This window comes from Bombina bombina, chromosome 3, assembly GCF_027579735.1.
Source record: "Bombina bombina isolate aBomBom1 chromosome 3, aBomBom1.pri, whole genome shotgun sequence".
In the NCBI taxonomy this organism is placed as follows: domain Eukaryota; kingdom Metazoa; phylum Chordata; class Amphibia; order Anura; family Bombinatoridae; genus Bombina; species Bombina bombina.
The window spans coordinates 887,511,853-887,537,816 of record NC_069501.1 but is presented as its reverse complement, the minus strand read 5'-3'; the positions used below and the strand labels follow the sequence as shown (position 1 = coordinate 887,537,816).

The 25,964-nt window shown below is 42.5% G+C and overlaps 1 protein-coding gene across 1 annotated transcript in view; it reads right to left on the bottom strand.

Annotated features, from left to right (window-relative positions):
* RBM26 (RNA binding motif protein 26) overlaps window positions 1-25,964 on the bottom strand; it is a gene marked incomplete in the record, with an annotated part of 247,005 nt that overhangs the window by 58,190 nt on the left and 162,851 nt on the right. The window contains 4 exon segments of the mRNA XM_053705484.1: window positions 371-475; window positions 1,182-1,349; window positions 20,523-20,597; window positions 20,797-20,919. Coding sequence (XP_053561459.1) covers window positions 371-475; window positions 1,182-1,349; window positions 20,523-20,597; window positions 20,797-20,919 — 471 coding nt within the window.

Below are 25,964 nucleotides of genomic sequence, written 5' to 3'. Positions count from 1 at the left end.
GGGTGTGCATCTGGCAATGCCTGCAAGCAGTTTCTTTAATTCCCTCCTCTGTTTAAGGACGCTTACTATGAAACGATGCAGGAATAAGATGCTATACCCAAGAGATCACAGTACACTCGGCATTCATGATGCCGATTAACAGTTTGTTTTTTTCACCAAGCAGATGACAGTTAAAAGATTAGCTGAAGGATAACTGCTCTTCAAGTAATTACTCTGGTGAGAGTTTGAGCCGTTCATGTGTTATTTCCCAGTACGCTTTTTACAGATTTGCTATATCACTTTCAAGTGATTTTGCATATGGGTAACATCCATTTTTCCCCTTTATTTTCAACAATGAATTCCTGCACCCACCCCAATGTTAACAACTTACTTCAAGTTGCAGCTCGGTATATTTTTTTCTTAATTCAGCTACATCTTCTCCAGCCTGAATTTTCTTATGCAAGTCCAGCTCTGTGTCAAGAAGTTCTTTTTGCATCTATAAGTTGTACACTCGGAAATTAGATTTATAATAATACAATTAAGGAAACTAAGAAAACACACACATTAATGTAACTGAATGCTTGACAAACAGAAAGACAATTCTGAAATGTTCAATATATTTATTAAAACAACAAATATAATCAATAATAAAAAATAGGTTATTACTGACAATTAGTTGAGTAAAAAAAATAAAAAATAGCCCTAGTGTGTGTTAAGATATAAACATTAATTCATGATTAAAGATACTAATGGTAGCAATTTTGCACATTTTTGCATGTGGTGTTGGAATTATGGATTTTCAGAACAATTACATAGCTGGAACTAATATATCTTTAATGTAGCAAACACATATTACCGATAATACCAAATATTAAATGCTGTGAAAATTTGGTAGAACCCTACCGTAATGCTTCATATATCATGCACACATACGCGCGCACACGCAAATACATGCTGTCAGCTTCTAAATATTCTTGCCCATTCCTAAATTTTAATGAAACTTGTCACCCCCTGTCATACAGTGGTGGGAATCTAGATGATTACTATTTTAGAGAAAATCTGCAGGTATACAACATGAAGGAAAACTATGCATTATACCATATAGGGAAGAATACTACGTCAGAGAGAAACATCTCTGTTCTAGATCATTTTAAAGAACATATATAGAGCCACACACTAATATTCAAAGATATAAAATGTACCTGGTCCCTGCTTTTGTTGTTTTTTATAGTATTTCCTCCAGTGGACACGGCTTTAAGTTCATCCCTTAATTTTGTAATGCTGTTGGTCAACGTCTCCAAAGTTTTCAAAATTTCTGCTTTGTCCTCAGACTTAATGGTTTTATTTTTCTCCAGTTTTGATATAAGGATCTGCAAGAAATTACTTTTTTAACAAACCGTTTTCAACAAAAAGTACATAACTACATTACGACTTAATAAAAGCTAGGACAAGTACATAATCAACTGATTTGTTCTGGTTTTCATAAACAGCAACCTTTAGTAATTCACAAAATGATTAAAAAAACAAAACATATGTTTACCTGATAAATGTCTTTCTTTCCGGATACAGTGAGTCCACAGAGTCCTCAATTACTGTTGGAAATATCACTCCTGGCCAGCAGGAGGAGTCAAAGAGCACCTACAGCAAAGATGTTAAGAATCCCTCTCCTTCCCACAATCCCCAGTCATGCGACTGGGGATTGTGGGAAAAGAAGAAATACAAGGTGTAGAGGTGCCTGTGATTTAGTAAAAAAACGGACTTAAATACCGGGTGGGCCGTGGACTCAAGCCAAAGGACATAGAGGACTAGGGAGGGCTAAGACAGGAATACCTAAATAAAAGGCACCACAGCCTGCAGAAACCCAAACTTTGTGCAAAGAACAGCCTTATCGGCATGAAATATAAGATAAGGCGAGTCGCACTGTAAAGCAGAAATTTTATAAACTATTCGAGCAGAAGAGATAGCTGTAAGAAACAAAACGTTCCAAGATAACAACTTAATATCTATAGAATGCATAGGCTCAAATGGAGCATGCTGCAAAACTTTAAGAACAAGATTAAGACTCCACGGAGGAGCACAGGCCTAATTCTAATAAAGGCCTGACAAAAAGATTGCACATCAGGCACATCCGTCAGACGCTTGTGCAGCAAAACAGATAAAGCAGAAATCTGCCCCTTTAAGGTACTGACAGATAAACCCTTCTCCAGACCCTCCTGGAGAAAAGATACAATTCTTGGAATCCTGACCCTACACCAAGAGTATCCTTCGGATTCACCAATAAAGATATTTACGCCATATTTTATGGGAAATCCTTCTAGTAACAGGCTTAGGAGCCTGCATCAGGGTCTCAACGACCGACTCAAAAATCAAGCGTTCATCCAAATCTCGTTTCTCTGAAACTGACTGCTTTGAGATCGAAGAAAAAGGACCCTGAAGTAGAAGGTCCTTCCTCAGAGGGAGTCTCCATGGTGGAAGAGATGACATTTCCACTAGGTCTGCAAACCAGATCCTGCAAGGTCACGCAGAAGCTATTAGAATCAGAGACGCTGTCTCCTGCTTGATACGAGCAATGACCCGTGGAAGGAGAGCAAATAGAGGAAAAAGGTATGCCAACCTGAAGTTCCAAAGAACTGCCAGAGCATCTATCAGGAAGGCCTGAGGATCCCTCAATGTTGAACCGTACTTTGGAAGCTTGGCATTCTATCGAGACGCCATCAGATTCCAATTCCAGTATCCCCCATTTGATGGTTAATCTGGAGAATACCTCCAGATGGAGTTCCCACTCCCCGGGATGAAAAGTTTGTCTGCTCAGAAAATACACCTCCCACTTGTCCACTCCTGGAATGTGGATGGCAGATAAACAATTGTGAACCTTCATGGCTAAGGAACTCAGAGTTCCTCCCTGGTGGTTGATGTAAGCCACCAAGATTATGTTGTCCGACAGGTACCTGATAAACCGGGCTAAAGCCAGCTGAGGCCAAGCCATCAAAGAATTGAAGATTGCTCCCAACTCCAAGATGTCTATAGGGAGAGTAGATTTTTCCTGAGACCAAAGTCCCTGAGCCTTCAACGAGTCCCAGACTGCTCCCTAGCCCACCAGGCTGGCGTCCATGGTCACAATCACCCATGAAAATCTCCAAAAGCATGTCCCCTGAGACAGATGTTCTTGAGACAGCCACCATGGAAGAGAATCTCTTGTCCTCTGATCTAGAACTAACTTTTGAGACAGATCTGCATAATCTCCGTTCCATTGACTGAGCATGCATAGTTGTAGAGCCCTCAGATGGAATCGGGCAAAAGGAACTATGTCCATGGAAGCCACCATCAGACCAATCACCTCCATACATTGGGCCACTGATGAATGTACCACAGCCTGTAGAGTTAGGTAAGAGGACAGAATCTTTGCTTTTCTTACTTCCATCAGGAATATCTTCTGTGAAAGGGAATCTATAATTGTTCCTAGAAAGACCACCCTTGTGGCCGGAACACTCTTTCCCAAATTCAACTTCCATGCGTGAGCGCGAAGAAAAGACAACAATATCTCTGTGTGAGATTTTGCAAGTTGAAAAGATGGCGCCTGTACCAGAATGTCGTCCAGATAAGGCGCTACTGCAATTCCCAGACACTGAATCACTGCCAAAAGAGCCTCCAAGACCTTTGAAAAAAATTCTGGGAGCTGTGGCAAGGCCAAAAGGAAGAGCCACAAACTAAACAAAGTGTCTGTGCAGAAAGGCAAATCTTAGAAATTTGTGATGATCCCTGTGAATGGGAACATGGAGGTACGCGTCCTTCAGGTCTATGTTCGTCATGAACTGACCCTCTTGCACTAAAGGGAGAATAGGACGGATAGTCTCCATTTTGAAGGACGGCACTCTGAGAAACTTGTTTAGACACTTTAGATCTAGAATAGGCCTGAACACTCCCTCCTTTTTGGGAACCACAGATTGGAATAGAACCCCAGACCCTGTTCTTGTACTGGAACTATCACTCCCATAAGGGAAAGGTCTTGTACACATTTCAAGAATGCCTCTCTTTTTATTTGGTCTACAGATAATCTTGAGAGGTGGAACCTGTCTCTGAGAGGAACGGTCTTGAATTCCAATTTGTAACGCTGGGAAACTATGTCCACAGCCCACGGATCTGGAACATCTCATATCCATGCCTGAGAAAACAGAGAGTCTGCCCCCCACTTGATCCGGTCCCAGATCGGGGGCAAACCCTTCATGCAGACTTAGACTCAGCTGCAGGCTTCTTGGATTGCTTCCCCTTGTGCCAAGACTGACTGGGTTTCCAAGAAGGCTTGGACTGTTCCTGCTTGGCAGAGGAGGGGGGGAAGACTTTCCTCTGAAGTTACAAAAGGAACGAAAATTACTCTGACGTCCTTTCGGTCTATTCCGCTTGTCTTGTGGCAGAAAAGATCCTTTACTGCCAGTGATATCGGAAATAATTTCATGCCAAACCCGGCCCAAACAAGGATTACCCTTGTAAAAAATTGGCAAAAGTTAAGACTTGGAAGAAACATCCGCTGACCAAGACTTCAGCCAAAACGCTCTGCGCGCCAAGATCGCAAAACCAGATACTGTGGCTCCCAACTTGATGACTTGCAAAGAGGCATTAGTAATAAAAGAATTGACTAACTTAAAAGCCTTGATCCTGTCTTGAATTTCTTCCAAAGGAGACTCTGCTTTAAGAGATTCAGAAAAGGCGTCAAAGCAATAGGCCGCTGCACTTGTCACGGTAGCAATACACACTGCTGGCTGACATCTTTTTTAAGTAAGCCTCCAGCTTCTTATCCATCGGGTCCTTGAACAAGCAACTATCCTCTATGGGAATAGTAGTTCTCTTAGCCAGGGTAGAAATTGCCCCCTCCACCTCAGGTACCATCTGCCAAGACTCCTTAAAGGAGTCAGCCACGGGAACTTTTTTCTGAACACTGGAGAAGGGGAAAAGGGAATTCTAGGTCTCTCCCATTCCCGAGCAATGATCTCAGAAGCACGGTCAGGCACAGGAAACACCTCCACAGAGGAGGGAACATCAAAATATCTAATTTGCTAATTTTTTTAGGGTCGACAACGACAGGAGTGTCTGAGTCGTCCAAGGTAGCAAAAACCTCCTTTAACAAAACACAAAGGTATTCAAGCTTAAATGTGAAGGAAATGTCAGCATCAGAAGAAGGAATTACACTATCCAAATCTGAGATTCCACCCTCAGAAGTTACCAAAGTGTCTTCCTCTTCAAACTTATGAGAAAGAGCTACTTGGTTAGTCTGGACTGGATCCGCAACCTTACTATCCGATTCTCTAATTTTTTTTTTGTAATCGGGTCTGCTTTATTTGCCAGTTTTTTTTAATTTTAAACGTTTTTATTCATGTTAAAGTAGTAACAATACAATCAGTTAACTTATATCACAAACAATCAAAGTATACAGTGACTGAGACCAGTTAGTATTTTACAAGCAGTGCAAGCTTATCATTCATATCAAGTAATATATAAAAGTCGCAAGAAAAATAACATATAGTTTCATCTCACTCTTCACCTGTCACTAGCATATTACGTGAACACCCAATCCCATGCTATAGGGGAGGAATAGTCATTAATCTAAGGATTCGATGTAGGACTATACCTGACTTAAGTGTACAGTTTAACAGTCGTGATTCTAGCGTGGAGTGACGTTCTAAAAAAGGACTATTATATATAGGCAAACAAGCTAGCAAGCCCTCCTACTTAGAGCTTGCGCGCACTTGGGTGCAGTTATAAACAAACCTAAATCGGCCTAGAGTGGGCAAATCTATTAGTCCAGCAGCCCTGTCAGACACACCCGGGCAGTGTACTTTACGCATGGGGGAGGGATGAGGGGAAGGATACACAGACATAGGAATGATGGGGAGATTGGGGGGGGGGGGAGAAAAAAAAAAAAGAAAAGAGCAGGGGGCTATCTCAGATGCTTAAATTCTGCAAAGCATGACTTACTGGCACGCATGCCAATCCCGCCAAGCTGATTCTCTAATTTTACTTGTGTCGCCCCTGAAGCTGGGGAATGGCAGCTAACGCCTCAGATACCGCCGGGGATAATTGGGCTGCAATCTCTGCACGCAAAAACACTCCTCCAGGAGATTAAGAGGAACCGCAGGGCACTGACTGTGTTAAGGCTTGGGACACGTGAGGAGAAAGCTGCTAAGTGACAAAAAGTCTGTCTTGTACATTAAAGTTCTCTGAACACTAAGGTAATGGGGGTTCAACTGGACTCTCTAAACAATGCTTGCACTCAGCAGGGGACACAGAATCATGGTCCATCTTGCAAGAAACAAAAAAAAAAAAAAAAAAAAAAAAAAAGAAGAACTACTGAAGACACACCAGTCCAGTGCCTGCTCCCTGCCCCAATATTCCTGCAGCAGAAATAATAGTCCCAAAGTTGTGCAGACTTATAGTGCCAAACTTCTTTTCTTCTATATATATAAAGCAAGCAAAAACATAAATTATGCTTACCTGATAATTTCATCCATGGCATCATTCATTACTATTGGGAATTAAGAACCTGGCCACCAGGAGGAGGCAAAGACACCCTAGCTCTGCAGTCATTCTGCAGAGGGAACCAGAAACAGTAGAAATAGGGTAAAAAGGTGCCAGAAAATGAATAAATTTAGGGCCACCCAACGGAGATACGGGCGGGAGCAGTGGACTCTCCTCCCCTCGATCGAAATAAAATTATCAGGTAAGCATAATTTATGTTTTCCATCTAAAGGGGAGGAGAGTCCACGGCATCATTCATTACTATTGGGAACATACACCCAAGCTCTAGAGGACACTGAATGAGACCAGGAGGGTAAAAGGCAAGCCCTAATCTGAGGGCACCACAGCCTGCAAAACCTGTCTCCCAAAAATAGCTTCCGCAGAAGCAAAAACATCAAATTTGTAAAACTTTGTAAAAGTGTGTAAGGAGGACCAGGTAGCCGCCTTACAAATTTGCCCCATAGAAGCCTCATTCTTGAAGGCCCAAGACAAAGCCACAGCTCTAGTTGAATGAGTCGTGATCCTCTGAGGAGGTTTATGTCCCGCTGTCTCATAAGCCAAGCAAATCAAACTTCTCAACCAAAAAGACAAAGTAGCAGAGGCCCTTTGCCCCTTGCGCTTCCCAGAATACACCACAAAAAGAGATGTAGACTGTCTGAAATCCTTTGTAGCCTGAAGACAGAACTTCAAGGCACGAACCACATCCAGGTTATGAAGTAACCACTCCTTTGAAGAAGGGTTAGGACACAAAGAAGGAACAACTATTTCCTGATTGATGTTACGGTCAGACACCACCTTGGGGAGAAACCCCAAGCCAGTCCAAAGTACAGCCTTATCTGCATGAAACACCAGATAAGGAGGATCACATTGCATATACTCTGCATGCCGATGCAATAGCCAACAGGAAGAGAACCTTCGAGGACAGAATCTTGTCTATGGAATGCATGGGTTCAAACGGAACCCTCTGCAAAACCTTAAGGACTAAGTTTAAGCTCCAAGGTGTAGCCAACTGTCTAAAGACAGGCCTGATTCTAGACAGAGCCTGAACCAAAGATTGAATGTCAGGGAGCTCAGTGAGTCTCCTATGCAACAAAACCGACAATGCCAAAATCTGTCCCTTTAAAGAACTAGCGGCAAGACCCTTCTCCAAACCATCTTGGTGAAAGGACAGAATCCTGGATATCTTCACCTTATGAGAAGGATATCCATGCTTCCCATACCAGGACAAGTAAGTCCTCCACACCTTAAGGTAGATGTGACGAGTGACTGGCTTCCTTGCCTGAATTAGAGTATCAATCACGTTTTCTGAAAAGCCTCTCTCTTGGCTAAGACTAAGTGTTCAATCTCCACGCAGTTCGCCTCAGAGAATCTAGATTTTGATAATGAAAAGGACCCTGTACTAGCAGATCCCTGCGACCGTGTAACCTCCATGGAGGAGACGACATCCCCGCCAGATCCGCAAACCACGCCCTCCGCGGCCACGACGGAGCAATCAGAATAGCCAAAGCTAATTCCTGCTTGATGCAGGCCCCTACACGAGGTAGAGGAAGAGCCAGATACGGGTCGCGGTCCAGGGATCCCCAGGCAGAGCTGATAGATGCAATCTCCCAGGATGGTCTCAGGAAGGATGTCCCTTGGAACAGTTGTCCCGGACGGATCCATCAAGAGAGGGAGGGGTCTGTATGATCGCCGTTCCACTGCCTCAACATGCACAACTGAGGAGGTCAGAGATGGAACCTGGCAAATGGAATGACATCGATGCTGGACATGAGCCCGATCACCTCCATACTCTGAGCCACAGAGGGACTGGAGTTTGACTGAAGGGCAAGAAATATTCTCATGGATATAGAATCTATTATCGTTCCCAGGAACTCCACCCTGTTACTGGGAATCAGGGAGCTCTTTCCTGGGATTATCTTCCAACCGTGAGATTGGAGCAAAAGCGCCCTCAAGTGGCGGCCTGAACGATGGCAGTCTGAACGATGGTGGCTGAACTAGGATATAGTCCAAATAGGGCGCTACAGAAATGCCTCTGGACCTGGCTACTGCAAGCAGTGCCCCCAGAACCTGCGTGAAGACTCTTGGGGCCGTCACCAGACCAAAGGGAAGGGCCACAAATTGGAAATGTTGATCCAGAAACGCAAATCTCAGGAACCCGAAGTGATCCCTGTGGATTGGCACATGAAGGTAGGCATCCTTCAAGTCTATTGTCGTCATGAACTGCCCCTCTTGAACTAGGGGCAGAATAGATCTGATCCATTTTGAACAATGGAACAGCCAGAAACTTGTTAAAACATTTTAGGTCTAGAATCGGGCAGAAAGTACCCTCCTTCTTTGGGACCATGAAAAAGGTTTGAATAGTACCCTAGACCCCTTTCTGCTGGGGGTACTGGTACAAAACCTCAGAGAGAAAAGAGATCCCTCACACAGTCTAGAAAGGCTTCTCTGTTTTCTGGTCTGGAAGACAGATTTGACAGGCGGAATCTGCCCCTGGGCTGATAAGTTCTAAACCCTATCCTGTATCCTTTGGCAACAACCTCCAGAACCCAAAGGTCCTGAACGTCCTGCAACCAGGCCTCTGAAAAGAGATAATCTGCCCCCTAATTGGTGCGGAGACCGGTCAGGGGCCAGCCCTTCATGCCGACTTTGTTTTGGCGGGCTTATTGTTCTGCTTGGACTTGTTCCAAGACTGAGCTGGCTTTCAAGCACCCTTAGACTGATACGCTTTTGTGGCGGGCTGCTGGCGTGGGGCCTTATCTGCACGAAAGGGACGAAAAGTAGATCCCTTACGTTTAACCTTCTTATCCTGCAGTAGGAAAGCACCCTTGCCTCCCGTCACTGTTGATATGATCGAATCTAATCCATGTCCGCAGACCACGAGCCCTGCAGGCTAGTACAGAAAATCCCGAAAAAACATAATTTATGTAAGAATTTACCTGACAAATTAAAGCTTCTGATCAACAGAAGCTTTATTCTTAAAAGCCCAGGAAGTAGAAACTGACCTAGTAGAATGAGCCGTAATCCTCTGAGGCAGGGATTTACCTGACTCCAAATAAGCATGATGAATCAAAAGCTTTAACCAAGATGCCAAAGAAATGGCAAAGCCTTCTGACCTTTCCTAGAACCAGAAAAAATAACAAATAGACTAGCTTCAACATATTTCAAAGCTCTTACCACATTCTAAAGAACGTAAAGATCTCTCCAGAGAATTCTTAGGATTAGGACACAACGAAGGGACAACAATTTCTCTACTAATGTTGTAATTCACAACTTTGGGTAAAAATTTAAATGAAGTCCGCAAAACCGCCTTATCCTGATGAAAAATCATGATATAAACTCATCTACCAGAAGAGATGGCCAAAAGGAACAATATTTTCCAAGAAAGTAATTTAATGTCCAGAGAATGGATAGGCTCAAACGAAGGAGCCTGTAAAGCCCTCAAAACCAAATTAAGACTCCAAGGAGGAGAGATTGACTTAATGACAGGCTTGATACGAACCAAAGCCTGTACAAAACAATGAATATCAGGAAGATTAGCATTTTTTTCTGTGGAACAGAACAGAAAGAGCAGAGATTTGTCCTTTCAAGGAACTTGCAGACAAACCCTTATCCAAACCATCCTGAAGAAACTGTAAAATTCTAGGAATTCTAAAAGAATGCTAAGAGAATTTATGAGAACACCATGAAATGTAAGTCTTCCAAACTCTGTAATAAATCTTTCTAGACACAGATTTGCAAGCCTGCAACATATTATCAATCACTGAGTCAGAGAAACCTCTATGACTAAGCACTAAGCGTTCAATCTCCATACCTTCAAATTTAATGATTTGAGATCCTGATAGAAAAATGGGCCTTGAGATAGAAGGTCTGGCTTTAACGGAAGTGGCCAAGGTTGGCAACTAGACATCCGAACAAGATCCGCATACCAAAACCTGTGTGGCCATACTGGAGCCACCAGCAGTACAAATGAACGCTCCAATATGATTTTGGAAATCACTCTTGGAAGAACTACTAGAGGCGGAAAGATATAAGCAGGTTGATAACTCCAAGGAATTGTCAACGCATTCACTGCTTCCGCCCGAGGATCCCTGGACAGATACCTGGGAAGTTTCCTGTTTAGATGAGAAGCCATCAAATCTATTTCTGGAAGCCCCCACATCTGAACAATCTGAAAAAATACATCTGGGTGAAGAGACCACTCCCCCGGATGTAAAGTCTGGCGACTGAGATAATCCGCTTCCCAATTGTCTATACCTGGGATATGGACCGCAGAGATTAGGAGCTGGAATCAGCCCATGCGAGTATCCGAGATACTTCTTTCATAGCTCTGAGAATCGCACGGAGTTCCAAAATATTGATTGGTAATCTCGCCTCTTAAGATTTCCAAACCCCTTGCACTGTCAGAGATCCCCAAACAGCTCCCCAACCTGAAAAACTCGCATCTGTTGTGATCACAGCCCAGGTTGGTTGAACAAAAGAGGCCCCTTGAACTAAACAATGGTGATCTAACCACCAAGTCAGAGATAGTCGAATATTGGGATTTAAGGATATTAATTGTGATATCTTTGTATAATCCCTGTACCATTGGCTCAGCATACAAAGCTGAAGAGATCTCATGTGAAAACGAGCAAAGGGGATCGCGTCCGATGCTGCAGTCATGAGACCTAAAACCTCCATGCACATAGCTACTGAAGGGAATGATTGAAACTGAAGGTTCTGACAAGCTGAGACCAATTTCAGACGTCTTTTGTCTGTTAGAGACAAAGTCATGGATACTTTGGAATCCTAAAAAGGTTACCCATGTCTGAGGAATCAAAGAACTTTTTGGTAAATTGATCCTCCAACCATGTCTGAAGAAACAACACTAGTTGATTTGTGTGAGATTCTGCAGAATGTAAAGACTGAGCAAGTACCAAGATATCGTCCAAATAAAGAAACACTGCAATACCCCGCTCTCTGATTACAGAGAGTAGGGCACCGAGAACCTTTGAAAAGATCCTTGGAGCTGTTGCTAAGCCAAAAGGAACAGCAACAAATTGGTAATGCTTGTCTAGAAAAGAGAATCTCGGGAACTGATAGTGATCTGGATGAATCGAAATATGAAGATATGTATAAGTCTATTGTGGGCATATAATGCCCTTGCTGAACAAAAGGCAGAATAGTCCTTTTAGTCACCATCTTGAATGTTGATATTCTTACATAACGATTCAAAATTTTTAGATCCAGAACTGGTCTGAAAGAATTCTCCTTCTTTGGAACAATGAACAGATTTGAATAAAACCCCAGACCCCGTTCCTGAAAAGGAACTGGCACAATTACCCCAGATAACTCCAGGTCTGAAACACACTTCAGGAAAGCCTGAGCCTTTACTTTGAAACCTATTCTGTACCCTTGAGAAACAATGTTCTGAATCCAATGATTTTGGATTGAATTGATCCAAACATCCTTGTAAAATCTTAGTCTGCCCCCTACCAGCTGCGCTGGAATGAGGGCCGCACCTTCATGCAGACTTGGGGGCTGATTTTGATTTTTTAAACGGCTTGGATTTATTCCAGACTGGAGAGGGCTTCCAATTGGAAATCATTCCCTTAGGGGAAGGGTCAGGTTTCTGTTCCTTATTCTGACAAAAGGAACAAAAACGATTAGCAGCCCTGAATTTACCCTTAGATTTTTTATCCTGAGGCAAAAAAGCTCCCTTCCCCCCAGTGACAGTTAAAATAATAAAATCCAACTGAGAACCAAATAATTTATTACCCTGGAAAGAAAGAGATAGCAACGTTGAGTTAGAAGTCATATCAGCATTCCAAGATTTAAGCCATAAAGCTCTTCTAGCTAAAATAGCTAAAGACATATATCTGACATCAATTCTAATGATATCAAAAATGGCATCACAAATGAAATTATTAGCATGTTGAATTAGCTTAACAATGCTATACACATTATGATCTGGTACTTGTTGCGCTAAAGTTTCCAACCAAAAAGTTTAAGCAGCAGCAACATCAGCCAAAGAAATTGCAGGCCTAAGAAGATGACCTGAACATAAATAAGCCTTCCTTAGATAAGATTCAAGCTTCCTATCTAAAGGATCTTAAAAGAAGTACTATCTGCCATAGGAATAGTAGTACGCTTTGCAAGAGTAGAGATGGCCCCATCAACTTTGGGGATCTTTTCCCAAAACTCCAATCTATCAGTCGGCAAAGGATACAGTTTCTTAAACCTTGGAGGAGTAAATGAAGCACCCAATCTATTCCATTCCCTAGAAATTACATCTGAAATAGCATCAGGAACTGGAAAAACCTCTGGAATAACTACATGAGGTTTAAAAACCCAATTTAAACGTTTACTGGTTTTAATATCAAGGGGACTAGTCTCCTCCATATCTAATGCAATCAACACCTCTTTTAATAAGGAACGAATATACTCCATTTTAAGTAAGTATGAAGATTTGTCAGTGTCAATATCCGAGCCAGAATCTTCTGAACCAGCTAGATCCTCATCAGATATAGATAAATCAGAATGTTGTCGGTCACTTAAAAATTCATCAATTTTATGAGAAGTTTTAAAAGACCTTTTACGTTTATTAGAAGGTGGTATTGACAGACAAAGCCTTCTGGATAGAATTAGAAACAAAATCTCTCACATTAACAGGAATATCCTGAGCATTAGATGTTGAAGGAATAACAACAGGTAATGGATTACTACTAACGGAAATTTTTTCTGCATGTAAAAGTTTGTCATGACAATTATCACAAACTACAGCCGGAGAAAGTGTTACCACAAGTTAACAACAAATGCACTTAGTTTTGGTAGAACCGACATCAGGCAGCAGGATTCCAATAGTGGATTCTGAAACAGGATCAGATTGAGACATCTTGCAATATGTAAGAGAAAAAATAACATAAAGCAAAATAATAAATTTCCTTATATGACAGTTTCAGGAATGGGAAAAAATGCAAACAGAATAAGCCTCTGGAAACCAGAAGCAAAAATACATGAAGACTTAAATAATGTCAAAAAGTCTGGCGCCAAGTATGACCCACAACTGACAAAATATTTTTTGCCGCCAAAAACGTCTGCAACAAACACGAGCGTCATAGATGACGCAACTACGTGAAAATTCTTGGCGCCAACTAAGACGCCGTAAATAACAAACTTAATTCTCACGCCAAAAAAGTCTTGCACCAAGAATGACGCAATAAATTATAGCATTTTGCGCACCCGCGAGCCTAACAGCCCGCAATTGAGAAAAAAAGTAAATTTTAAAAATTTCAGGTAAGAATTTTTTTCTTTTTCTTTTTTATATGTGCATTTCCCAAAATGAAACTGACAGTCTGCAAAAAGGAAATATACTGATAAACCTGAATCATGGCAAATATAAGTACAAACATTATATTTAGAACTTTACATTTAAAGTGCCAAACCATAGCTGAGAGTGTCTTAATAAAGGAAAACATATTTACCAAAAGACACTCATCTACATAAAGTAGATAGCCAAACCAGTACTGAAACGAGAATCAGCAGAATCAGCAGAGGTAATGGTATATAATATATATCGTCGATCTGAAAAGGGAGGTAGGAGATGAATCTCTACGACCGATAACAGAGAACCTATGAAATAGATCCCTGTTAGGATGACCATTGCATTCAATAGGCAATACTCCCTTCACATCCCTCTGTCATTCACTGCACTCCGAGAGGAACCGGGCTTGAGCATGCTGCGAAGCGCATATCAACGTAGAAATCTAGCACAAACTTACTTCACCACCTCCATAGGAGGCAAAGTTTGTAAAACTGAATTGTGGGTGTGGTGGGGGTGTATTTATAGGCATTTTGAGGTTTGGGAAACTTTGCCCCTCCTGGTAGGAATGTATATCCCATACGGTACTAGCTCATGGACTCTTGCCAATTACATGAAAGAAATTAGCATTCAGGCGAACAATTTGTATATTGGCATCACAAATAAAAGAATTAGCTACCCTCAAGGACTTAATTCTCTCCTGTATTTCGTCGAGGGGAGTCTCCCTCTCGACCATATCAGACTGATTCGCACCAGAATGTTGCAGCTCCGGCAACCGCCACTACCGGCTGAAAAACAAACCCTGTGTGTTGAAACATGTTCCTCAACATGTTTTCTAACTTTTTATCCATGGGCTCTTTGAACGACAAACTATCCTCAAGAGGAATCGTCGTTCGCTTGGCGAGCGTAGACATAGCACCATCCCCCACAGCTCAAGCTGAGAGTCTGGGACGGGGAACAGTTTCTTAAATGAAGAAGGGGAAAATGAAGAACCTAATCTCTCCCATTCATTCTTAATAATATTAGCCATCTTAACAGGAACCGGGAAGGTCTGAGGTACCACCCTGTCCTCATACACTTTATCAAACATAGGAATCAAAGGTTCCTCCGGTAGTTTCGGTTCCAGAACATGGAGAGTAGCAAGCACCTGCTTCAGCAAAAAGCGCAAATTTTCCATCCTAAACCTAAAGCCAGGCTCCTCTGCAGACGGAGCTTGAGATGACATGGATGACACCGGATCGCAACATTTTACCCTACGCTTGCGCTTAGCAGAAAGTAGTAAGGCACTAATCACCTTCGAGACCACCGTTTGCAGTTGATGCGCAAAGTCTGGCGGCCTACGGATTTCCCCCAAAGGAGAGATAGATATGCCCTGGGGTGCTGCATGTGTACTCGGAGACTAATGTAGGGGACACACCTCATGGGACGGGGAGCCCTCAGAGGTGGACGGCTCAGTAGTACTAGACATTCTCTTCTTTTGAGAAGCCGAGACCTTATCAAGGCAAGGAGAACATAGTTGAGCAGGTGGATCTACCGGAACCTCCTCACAATAAACACAGGTACTAAACTAAGTAAAAGAGGCAGTACCTTTCTAAGGCGTCAGAGTCCTCCATAGCTTACGGTTTTGTTACGGACTAGTATAAAAACAGAATTTATGCTTACCTGATAAATTACTTTCTCCAACGGTGTGTCCGGTCCACGGAGTCATCCTTACTTGTGGGATATTCTCTTCCCCAACAGGAAATGGCAAAGAGTCCCAGCAAAGCTGGTCACATGATCCCTCCTAGGCTCCGCCCACCCCAGTCATTCGACCGACGGACAGGAGGAAATATATATAGGAGAAACCATATGATACCGTGGTGACTGTAGTTAGAGAAAATAATTCATCAGACCTGATTAAAAAACCAGGGCGGGCCGTGGACAGGACACACCGTTGGAGAAAGTAATTTATCAGGTAAGCATAAATTCTGTTTTCTCCAACATTGGTGTGTCCGGTCCACGGCGTCATCCTTACTTGTGGGAACCAATACCAAAGCTTTAGGACACGGATGAAGGGAGGGAGCAAATCAGGTCACCTAAATGGAAGGCACCACGGCTTGCAAAACCTCTCTCCCAAAAATAGTCTCCGAAGAAGCAAAAGTATCAAATTTGTAAAATTTGGCAAAAGTGTGCAGTGAAGACCAAGTCGCTGCCTTACATATCTGGTCAACAGAAGCCTCGTTCTTGAAGGCCCATGTGGAAGCCACAGCCCTAGTGGAGTGAGCTGTGATTCTTTCAGGAGGCTGCCGTCCGGCAGTCTCATAAGCCAATCGGATAATGCTTTTAAGCCAAAAGGAAAGAGAGGTAGAAGTCGCTTTTTGACCTCTCCTTTTACCAGAATAAACAACAAACAAGGAAGATGTTTGTCTGAAATCTTTAGTAGCCTCTAAATAGAATTTTAGAGCATGGACTACGTCCAAATTGTGTAACAAACGTTCCTTCTTTGAAACTGGATTCGGACACAAAGAAGGTACAACTATCTCCTGGTTAATATTTTTGTTGGAAACAACTTTCGGAAGAAAACCAGGCTTAGTACGCAAAACCACCTTATCTGCATGGAACACCAGATAGGGCGGAGAACACTGCAGAGCAGATAACTCTGAAACTCTTCTAGCAGAAGAAATTGCAACCAAAAACAAAACTTTCCAAGATAATAACTTAATATCTACGGAATGTAAGGGTTCAAACGGAACCCCTTGAAGAACTGAAAGAACTAGATTTAGACTCCAGGGAGGAGTCAAAGGTCTGTAAACAGGCTTGATCCTAACCAGAGCCTGAACAAATGCTTGAACATCTGGCACAGCTGCCAGTCTTTTGTGAAGTAAAACAGATAAAGCAGAGATCTGTCCCTTCAGAGAACTTGCAGATAATCCTTTCTCCAAACCTTCTTGTAGAAAGGATAGAATCTTAGGAATTTTTATCTTGTTCCATGGGAATCCTTTAGATTCACACCAACAGATATATTTTTTCCATATTTTATGGTAAATTTTTCTAGTTACAGGCTTTCTAGCCTGAATCAGAGTATCTATTACAGAATCTGAAAACCCACGCTTTGATAAAATCAAGCGTTCAATCTCCAAGCCGTCAGTTGGAGGGAAACCAGATTCGGATGTTCGAATGGACCCTGAACAAGAAGGTCCTGTCTCAAAGGTAGCTTCCATGGTGGAGCCGTTGACATATTCACCAGGTCTGCATACCAAGTCCTGCGTGGCCACGCAGGAGCTATCAAGATCACCGAGGCCCTCTCCTGATTGATCCTGGCTACCAGCCTGGGGATGAGAGGAAACGGTGGGAATACATAAGCTAGGTTGAAGGTCCAAGGTGCTACTAGTGCATCTACTAGAGTCGCCTTGGGATCCCTGGATCTGGACCCGTAGCAAGGAACCTTGAAGTTCTGACGAGACGCCATCAGATCCATGTCTGGAATGCCCCATAATTGAGTTATTTGGGCAAAGATTTCCGGATGGAGTTCCCACTCCCCCGGATGGAATGTCTGACGACTCAGAAAATCCGCTTCCCAATTTTCCACTCCTGGGATGTGGATCGCAGACAAGTGGCAGGAGTGATCCTCCGCCCATTGAATTATCTTGGTCACTTCTTTCATCGCCAGGGAACTCCTTGTTCCCCCCTGATGATTGATATATGCAACGGTCGTCATGTTGTCTGACTGAAACCTTATGAATTTGGCCTTTGCTAGTTGAGGCCAAGCTCTGAGAGCATTGAATATCGCTCTCAGTTCCAGAATGTTTATCGGGAGAAGAGACTCTTCCCGAGACCATAGACCCTGAGCTTTCAGGGATTCCCAGACCGCGCCCCAGCCCACTAGGCTGGCGTCGGTCGTGACAATGACCCACTCTGGTCTGCGGAAGCTCATTCCCTGTGACAGATTGTCCAGGGTCAGCCACCAACGGAGTGAATCTCTGGTCTTTTGATCTACTTGAATCGTCGGAGACAAGTCTGTATAATCCCCATTCCACTGTCTGAGCATGCACAGTTGTAATGGTCTTAGATGAATTCGTGCAAAAGGAACTATGTCCATTGTTGCAGCCATCAATCCTATTACTTCCATGCACTGCGCTATGGAAGGACGAGGAACAGAATGAAGTACTTGACAAGAGCTTAGAAGTTTTGATTTTCTGACCTCTGTCAGAAAAATCCTCATTTCTAAGGAATCTATTATTGTTCCCAAGAAGGGAACTCTTGTTGATGGGGACAGAGAACTTTTTTCTTTGTTCACCTTCCATCCGTGAGATCTGAGAAAGGCTAGGACGATGTCCGTATGAGCCTTTGCTTTTGACATGGACGACGCTTGAATCAGGATGTCGTCCAAGTAAGGTACTACTGCAATGCCCCTTGGTCTTAGAACCGCTAGAAGGGACCCTAGTACCTTTGTGAAAATCCTTGAAGCAGTGGCTAATCCGAATGGAAGTGCCACAAACTGGTAATGCTTGTCCAGAAAAGCGAACCTTAGGAACTGATGATGTTCCTTGTGGAAAGGAATATGTAGGTACGCATCCTTTAAATCCACGGTAGTCATAAATTGATTTTCCTGGATAGTAGGTAGGATCGTTCGAATAGTTTCCATTTTGAACAATGGTACCCTGAGAAATTTGTTTAGGATCTTTAGATCCAAAATTGGTCTGAATGTTCCCTCTTTTTTTGGGAACTATGAACAGATTGGAATAAAATCCCATTCCTTGTTCTCTTATTGGAACTGGATGTATCACTCCCATCTTTAACAGGTCTTCTACACAATGTAAGAATGCCTGTCTCTTTATTTGGTTTGAAGATAATTGAGACCTGTGGAACCTTCCCCTTGGGGGTAGTTCCTTGAATTCCAGGAGATAACCTTGAGAAACTATTTCTAGCGCCCAAGGATCCTGAACATCTCTTGCCCAAGCCTGAGCAAAGAGAGAAAGTCTGCCCCCCACTAGATCCGGTCCCGGATCGGGGGCTATCCCTTCATGCTGTTTTGGTAGCAGTGGTAGGCTTCTTGGCCTGCTTACCCTTGTTCCAGCCTTGCATTGGTTTCCAGGCTGGTTTGGGTTGTGAAGTATTACCCTCTTGCTTAGAGGATACAGAATTAGAGACTGGTCCGTTTCTGCGAAAGGGACGAAAATTAGGCTTATTTTTAGCCTTAAAAGACCTATCCTGTGGGAGGGCGTGGCCCTTTCCCCCAGTGATGTCTGAAATAATCTCTTTCAAATCAGGTCCAAATAATGTTTTAAACACCAAAAAACTCTTAACCATCTCCGTGGAGATGTTGCCTGTGCAACTGCAAAGAGAATGACTGGTGTGGGCGGAGCCTAGGAGGGATCATGTGACCAGCTTTGCTGGGACTCTTTGCCATTTCCTGTTGGGGAAGAGAATATCCCACAAGTAAGGATGACGCCGTGGACCGGACACACCAATGTTGGAGAAATATAAACAATGGCACCTTTATAACCTCCAATGGCCAGGGCACTCACCACCTCCTAGGACCAGGACCACAGAAACCGTTACGTCTCCTGTACTGTCAGTCCAGCAAGGAAGTAGATTAGGCCACACCCGGACAGCAGGAATGCCTCGCAGGACCGCCCCTGCACTAGGGAGAAAACGTGCCAAAAACAGCCACGGAATACTCCTGGAAGGAAAGTTCATCCATTGCCAGAGCCTCATCTCACACATATCGCAGCAATGACACAATAAACAATATTATGTATAACCCCCCCCCTGTTCAATAATCCCCTTACTAGGGATGTTAACCCTTGATTCTATGAAGATAAATGGCATCACACCTCTGCGTTATGTGTAAAAAAATGAAACAATCTTACCAGAATCTACGCCGTGGAACAGGAACACAGCCTCTCAAGTGTAGTAGCATCACTCCTGACATGGACTTGAGTGTAGGAAGCAGGCAGCGAAACTCAACAGCTCCATAAGCAATCAGCGTTGACAATATGAGTCGGGATGGCTTTGCAGAAAGACTCTCCCTGCATCTCCGGACTCTAACTTTCACCCAATCTTTCACTGAGAGGCTGACAGGACTACTTAAAACTCCAGTCCCATTTCGTATAAGAGACTACTCCGAATCTTCCGACACATCTCTGCCAACCTCCTGTGACGAAAGGCAAAGAATGACTGGGGGGTGAGGGAAGTGGGGGAGGTCATTTAAGCCTTTGGCTAGGGTGTATTTGCCGCCTCCTCGTGGCCAGGTTCTTATTTCTCACACATAATGAATGAAGCCGTGGACTCTCCTCCCCTTTAGATGGAAAGCATGTGATAAGAGGCCGTCTTTAGTGGCTTAGAAACAGACAGAAATTTAGAGGTTTAAAGATTATAAAGTATATTAATATATCAATGTTGATTTTGTGCAAAGCTGGGGAATGGGTAGTAAAGGCATTACCTATCTTTTTAAACAATAACAATTCTGGTGTACTGTCCCTTTAAGGACCTAGTTTTTGTTTTTTTTAAACATTGAGGCAAGAGTGAGAATTAGTATAAACTGCAATCTTGATCGATTCTACTGGAAATAGTTTGTAAGGCCACTGGTACAGAACTAGGAACTCTTTCAGGAAAAGGAGATGACCTGATTACCAAAAATACTGGCATCCACTGAAATACTTGTGGGTGAGAAAGTGATCCATTACATGGAGGGGTGATCAAAATGGGTATCAAAATATTACAACTTTAGCAGAACAATGGCACCATGCCTAACCTTTTGTGTTTCTATGTGCTTCTCTAAAATCTCTTGTTTTTTCTTCCTTACATCTTGCTGAAGTTTTAGAGCTTCCTGTGGGGGGGGAAAATGAATATATTAACACCAAAACAAGAGCAGCGCATTATTTTAATATTAAAACAATTTCCATCTCTATGTATAATTATTTATTTGGAGTTGTCTTCAACTTTTATTCTGTTATCATATAGGTTTTAGATTCCCCAACTAACATTTGGGCAAGAAAAGCATATCTAGCAGAAATAGAAAGAATCACCTGTTTTTTCTTGTGAGCTTCAGTGATTTCAATTGCATTAGGATACTGTAGAGATTTATGCAAAGCCTTCAATGCTGCTGGATTATAAACTGTTTTTGTAAGACCTGTTGAAGTGGACAGCACCTGTTAAAACATAAAAGGTAATTCAAGAAAAAGAATATTACATTTACAAGTTACATTAAAGTCCATACAAAAAAAAAAATACACAATTCTCCATTACAGAATTGTAAAACATGAAGAATTGTCTCTTGCACTTTCCCCTATCCAAATGAAGCACACTCCCGCTGCATTTTCATTTACTTTAAAAGGATGTTGGTGTTTTTCTTTACACTTAAAGGGACACTAAAGTCAAAATTAAACTTGCATGTTTCAGATAGATCTTTCCAATTTAGGTCTATTATGAAATTGTACAATTTATTAGCACTATTTCTGAGGCACCAGCTCCTGCTAAACATGTGCAAGACATCAGTGTTTAAGTATATATGAGTCTGTGATTGGCTGATGGCTGTCACATAATACGGGTCCAGCAAGTGGAAAACAAAATGTATGCTTACCTGATAAATGTATTTCTTGACACGGTGAGTCCACAGATCATCTAATTACTATTGGGATATTAACCTCCTGGCCAGCAGGAGGCGGCAAAGAGCACCACAGCACAGCTGTTAAATATCACCTCCCTTCACTCCAACTCCAGTCATTCGACCGAAGTAAAGGAGAGAAAGGAATCAACAAGGTGCAGAGGTGCCTGAGGTTTATAACATAACAAAAAAATACCCCGTCATCAAAAACAGGACGGGTTGTGGACTCACTGTGTCAAGAAATAAATACATTTATCAGGTAAGCATAAATTTTGTTTTTTTTCTAATGACACGGTGAGTCCACAGATCATCTAATTACTATTGGGAATCAATACCCAAGCTAGAGGACACAGATAAGGGAGGGACAAGACAGGAAACCTAAACAGAAGGCACCACTGCTTGAAGAACCTTTCTCCCAAAGGAAGCCTCAGCCGAGGCAAAAGTATCAAACTTATAGAATTTTGAAAAAGTGTGTAGAGAGGACCAAGTTGCAGCCTTGCAAATCTGTTCCACAGAAGCTTCATTTTTTTTTTTTAATGCCCAGGAAGAGGAAACAGCCCTCGTAGAATGAGCCATAACCTTCTCAGGAGGCTGCTGTCCAGCAGTTTCATAGGCGAAGCGAATTATACTCTTCAGCCACAAAGAAAGAGAAGTAGCCATAGCTTTCTGCTTCTTACGTTTTCCAGAGAAAACTACAAACAGAGCAGAAAACTGACGAAAATCCTTAGTCACCCGTAAATAGAATTTCAGAGCACGAACCACGTCTAGGTTGTGCAGAAGACGTTCCTTATGAGAAGAAGGATTAGGACATAAACTTCAGATCTGAAACTACTTTAGGAAGAAAACCTACTTTATCTGAATGAAAAATAAGGTATGGAGACTCATACTGTAAAGCGGAGAGCTCAGACTCTACGAGCAGAAGAAATAGCAACAAGAAACAAAACCTTCCAAGATAACAACTTAATATCTAAGGAGTGCATAGGCTCAAAACGGAGCCTCCTGAAGAACCTTAAGCACAAGATTAAGACTCCAGGGAGAAGTAACAGGTTTGAACACAGGCCTGACAGAACGATTGAACATCTGGAACCTCTGCCAGACATTTATGTAACAAAATAGACAAGGCAGAAATCTGACCCTTCAAGGAACTTGCCGATAAAAACCTTCTCCAAACCTTCTTGGAGAAAAGATAAAATCCTAGGAATCCGAACTCTACTCCAAGAGTAGCCTTTGGATTCACACCAATACAGATATTTTCGCCATATCTTATAGTAAATTTTCCTGGTAACAGGCTTGAGAGCCTGAATCAAGGTCTCAATGACTGAATCCGAAAAACCGCGCTTAGATAAAATTAAAGCGTTCAATCTCCAAGCAGTCAGCTTCAGAGAAACTAGATTTGGATGAAGGAAGAGCACTTGAAGTAGAAGGTCCTTCCAAGGGGAGAGATGACATCTCCACTAGGTCTGCATACCAAATCCTGCAAGGCCACCAGGAGCAATGAGAATCACTGATGCTCTCTCTTGCTTGATCCGAGCAATGACTCGAGGAAGGAGAGCGAACAGAGGAAATAGGTATGCAAGACTGAAGTTCCAACGAACTGCCAGAGCATCTATCAGAAACGCCTGAGGGTCCCTGTACCTAGGGAGGTTGGCATTCTGACGAGATGTCATGAGATCTAGATCCGGCTTTCCCCATTTGAGAATCAAGTCGGAAAACACTTCCGGATGTAATTCCCATTCTCCCGGGTGAAAGGTCTGTCTGCTCATAAAATCTGCTTCCCAATTGTCTACTTCTGGAATGTGGATCGCAGATAGACAACAGTTGTGGGTCTCTGCCCACTGAATAATCTTGGACACCTCTTTCATGGCCAAAGAACTCAGAGTTCCACCATGATGTTTGATGTAAGCCACTGAGGATATGTCGTCCGACTGAAATCTGATAAACCGGGTAGAAGCTAACTGAGGCCAGGCCAGAAGAGCATTGAAGATTGCTCTTAGCTCTAAAATGAATTTTTGAGGAGACAGATCCACATAATCCCCGTTCCACTGCCTGAGCATGCATAATTGCAGAGGTCTGAGATGGAAACGAGCAAAAGGAATATCCATGGCAGCTACCATCAGACCTATTACCTCCATACATTGAGGCACTGATGGCTGATTAGAGGACTGAAGAGACAGACAAGAATAAAAAATCTTGGATTTTCTGACCTCTGTCAGAAATATCTTCATTAGAACTGAATCTATTATAGTTACCAAGAAGACTACCCTTGTAGATGGAATTAAGGAGCTCTTTTCCAGATTCACCTTCCAAACGTGAGAATGCAGGAAGAGTAAAAGCATCTCCGTGTGGGAGATTGCTAGTTGAAAGGACTGGGCCTGAACCAGAATGTCATCCAGATAAGGCACCACTGCAAAACCCTGTAACCGGAGCACTGCCAACAGAGATCCCAGAACCTTTGGAGCTGTAGCAAGTCCGAAGGGATGAGACACAAACTGAAAGTGTTTGTGGAGAAAGGCAAATCTCAGAAACTTGTGATGATCCCTGTGGATGGGAACATGAAGGTACGGATAGATCCCGAACACAACGTAAGAACGCCTCTTTTTATCTGGTCGACAGATAATCTTGAGAGAAGAAATCTGCCCCTGGGGGGGGAAAGGTCTTGAATTCTAGTTTGTATCCTTGGGACACAATGTCTATCACCCAAGGATCCTGAACATCCCAAACCCAAGCCTGAGCAAAAAAGGAAAGTCTGCACCCCACAAGATCCGGTCCTGGATCAGGGACAGACCCTTCATGCTGACTGATTCAATAGCGGGCTTCTTGGATTGCTTTCTCTTATTCCAAGATTGGTTGGGTCTCCAGGCAGGTTTGGACTGTTCCTGTTTTGTAGAGGGAGAATAAGGATTACCCTTGAAGTTTCGAAAGGAACGAAAATTACTCTGAAGTCCCTTCTGCTTATTTCTCTTATCCTGAGGAAGGAAATGTCCTTTTCCTCCTGTGTCAGAAATAATCTCAGCCAAGGCTGGGCCAAACAAGGTCTTACCCTTGTAAGGAATAGCCAAAAGCCTAGACTTAAACACATCTGCAGACCAAGATTTCAACCATAAAGCTCTGCGAGCCAGAATTGCAAAACTAGAAATCTTTGCTCCCAATTTGATAACCTGAAGGGAAGCATCAGACATAAAATAATTAGCCAATTTAAGAGCCTTAATCTTGTCCTGGATCTCTTCAAGGGGAGTGTCTGTATGAATGGAATCAGACAGCACATCAAATCAGTATGCCGCCGCACTACAAACAGTAGCGATAGACACCGCAGGTTGCCATTGTAACCCCTTATGAACATACATTTTCTTAAGAAAACCCTCCAGTTTCTTATCCATAAGATCCTTAAAAGAACAGCTATCCTCTATGGGAATAGTAGTTCTCTTAGCTAAAGTGGAAATTGCCCCTTACACCTTGGGTACCGTTTGCCAAGACTCCTTAATAGAGTCATCAATGAAAAAACATAATTTATGTAAGAACTTACCTGATAAATTCATTTCTTTCATATTAGCAAGAGTCCATGAGCTAGTGACGTATGGGATATACATTCCTACCAGGAGGGGCAAAGTTTCCCAAACCTTAAAATGCCTATAAATACACCCCTCACCACACCCACAATTCAGTTTAACGAATAGCCAAGAAGTGGGGTGATAAGAAAAAAGTGCGAAAGCATATAAAATAAGGAATTGGAATAATTGTGCTTTATACAAAAAAATCATAACCACCACAAAAAAGGGCGGGCCTCATGGACTCTTGCTAATATGAAAGAAATGAATTTATCAGGTAAGTTCTTACATAAATTATGTTTTCTTTCATGTAATTAGCAAGAGTCCATGAGCTAGTGACGTATGGGATAATGACTACCCAAGATGTGGATCTTTCCACACAAGAGTCACTAGAGAGGGAGGGATAAAATAAAGACAGCCAATTCCTGCTGAAAATAATCCACACCCAAAATAAAGTTTAATGAAAAACATAAGCAGAAGATTCAAACTGAAACCGCTGCCTGAAGTACTTTTCTACCAAAAACTGCTTCAGAAGAAGAAAATACAACAAAATGGTACAATTTGGTAAAAGTATGCAAAGAGGACCAAGTTGCCGCTTTGCAAATCTGATCAACCGAAGCTTCATTCCTAAACGCCCAGGAAGTAGAAACTGAACTAGTAGAATGAGCTGTAATCCTATGAGGCAGAGTCTTACCCGACTCAACATAGGCAAGATGAATTAAAGATTTCAACCAAGATGCCAAAGAAATGGCAGAAGTTTTCTGGCCTTTCTAAAACCGGAAAAGATAACAAATAAACTAGAAGTCTTTCGGAAAGACTTAGTAGCTTCAACATAATATTTCAAAGCTCTAATAACATCCAAAAAATGCCACGATTTCTCCTTAGAATTCTTAGGATTAGGACATAATGAAGGAACCACAATGTCTCTACTAATGTTGTTGGAATTCACAACTTAGGTAAAAATTCAAAAGAAGTTCGCAACACCGCCTTATCCTGATGAAAAATCAGAAAAGGAGACTCACAAGAAAGAGCAGATAATTCAGAA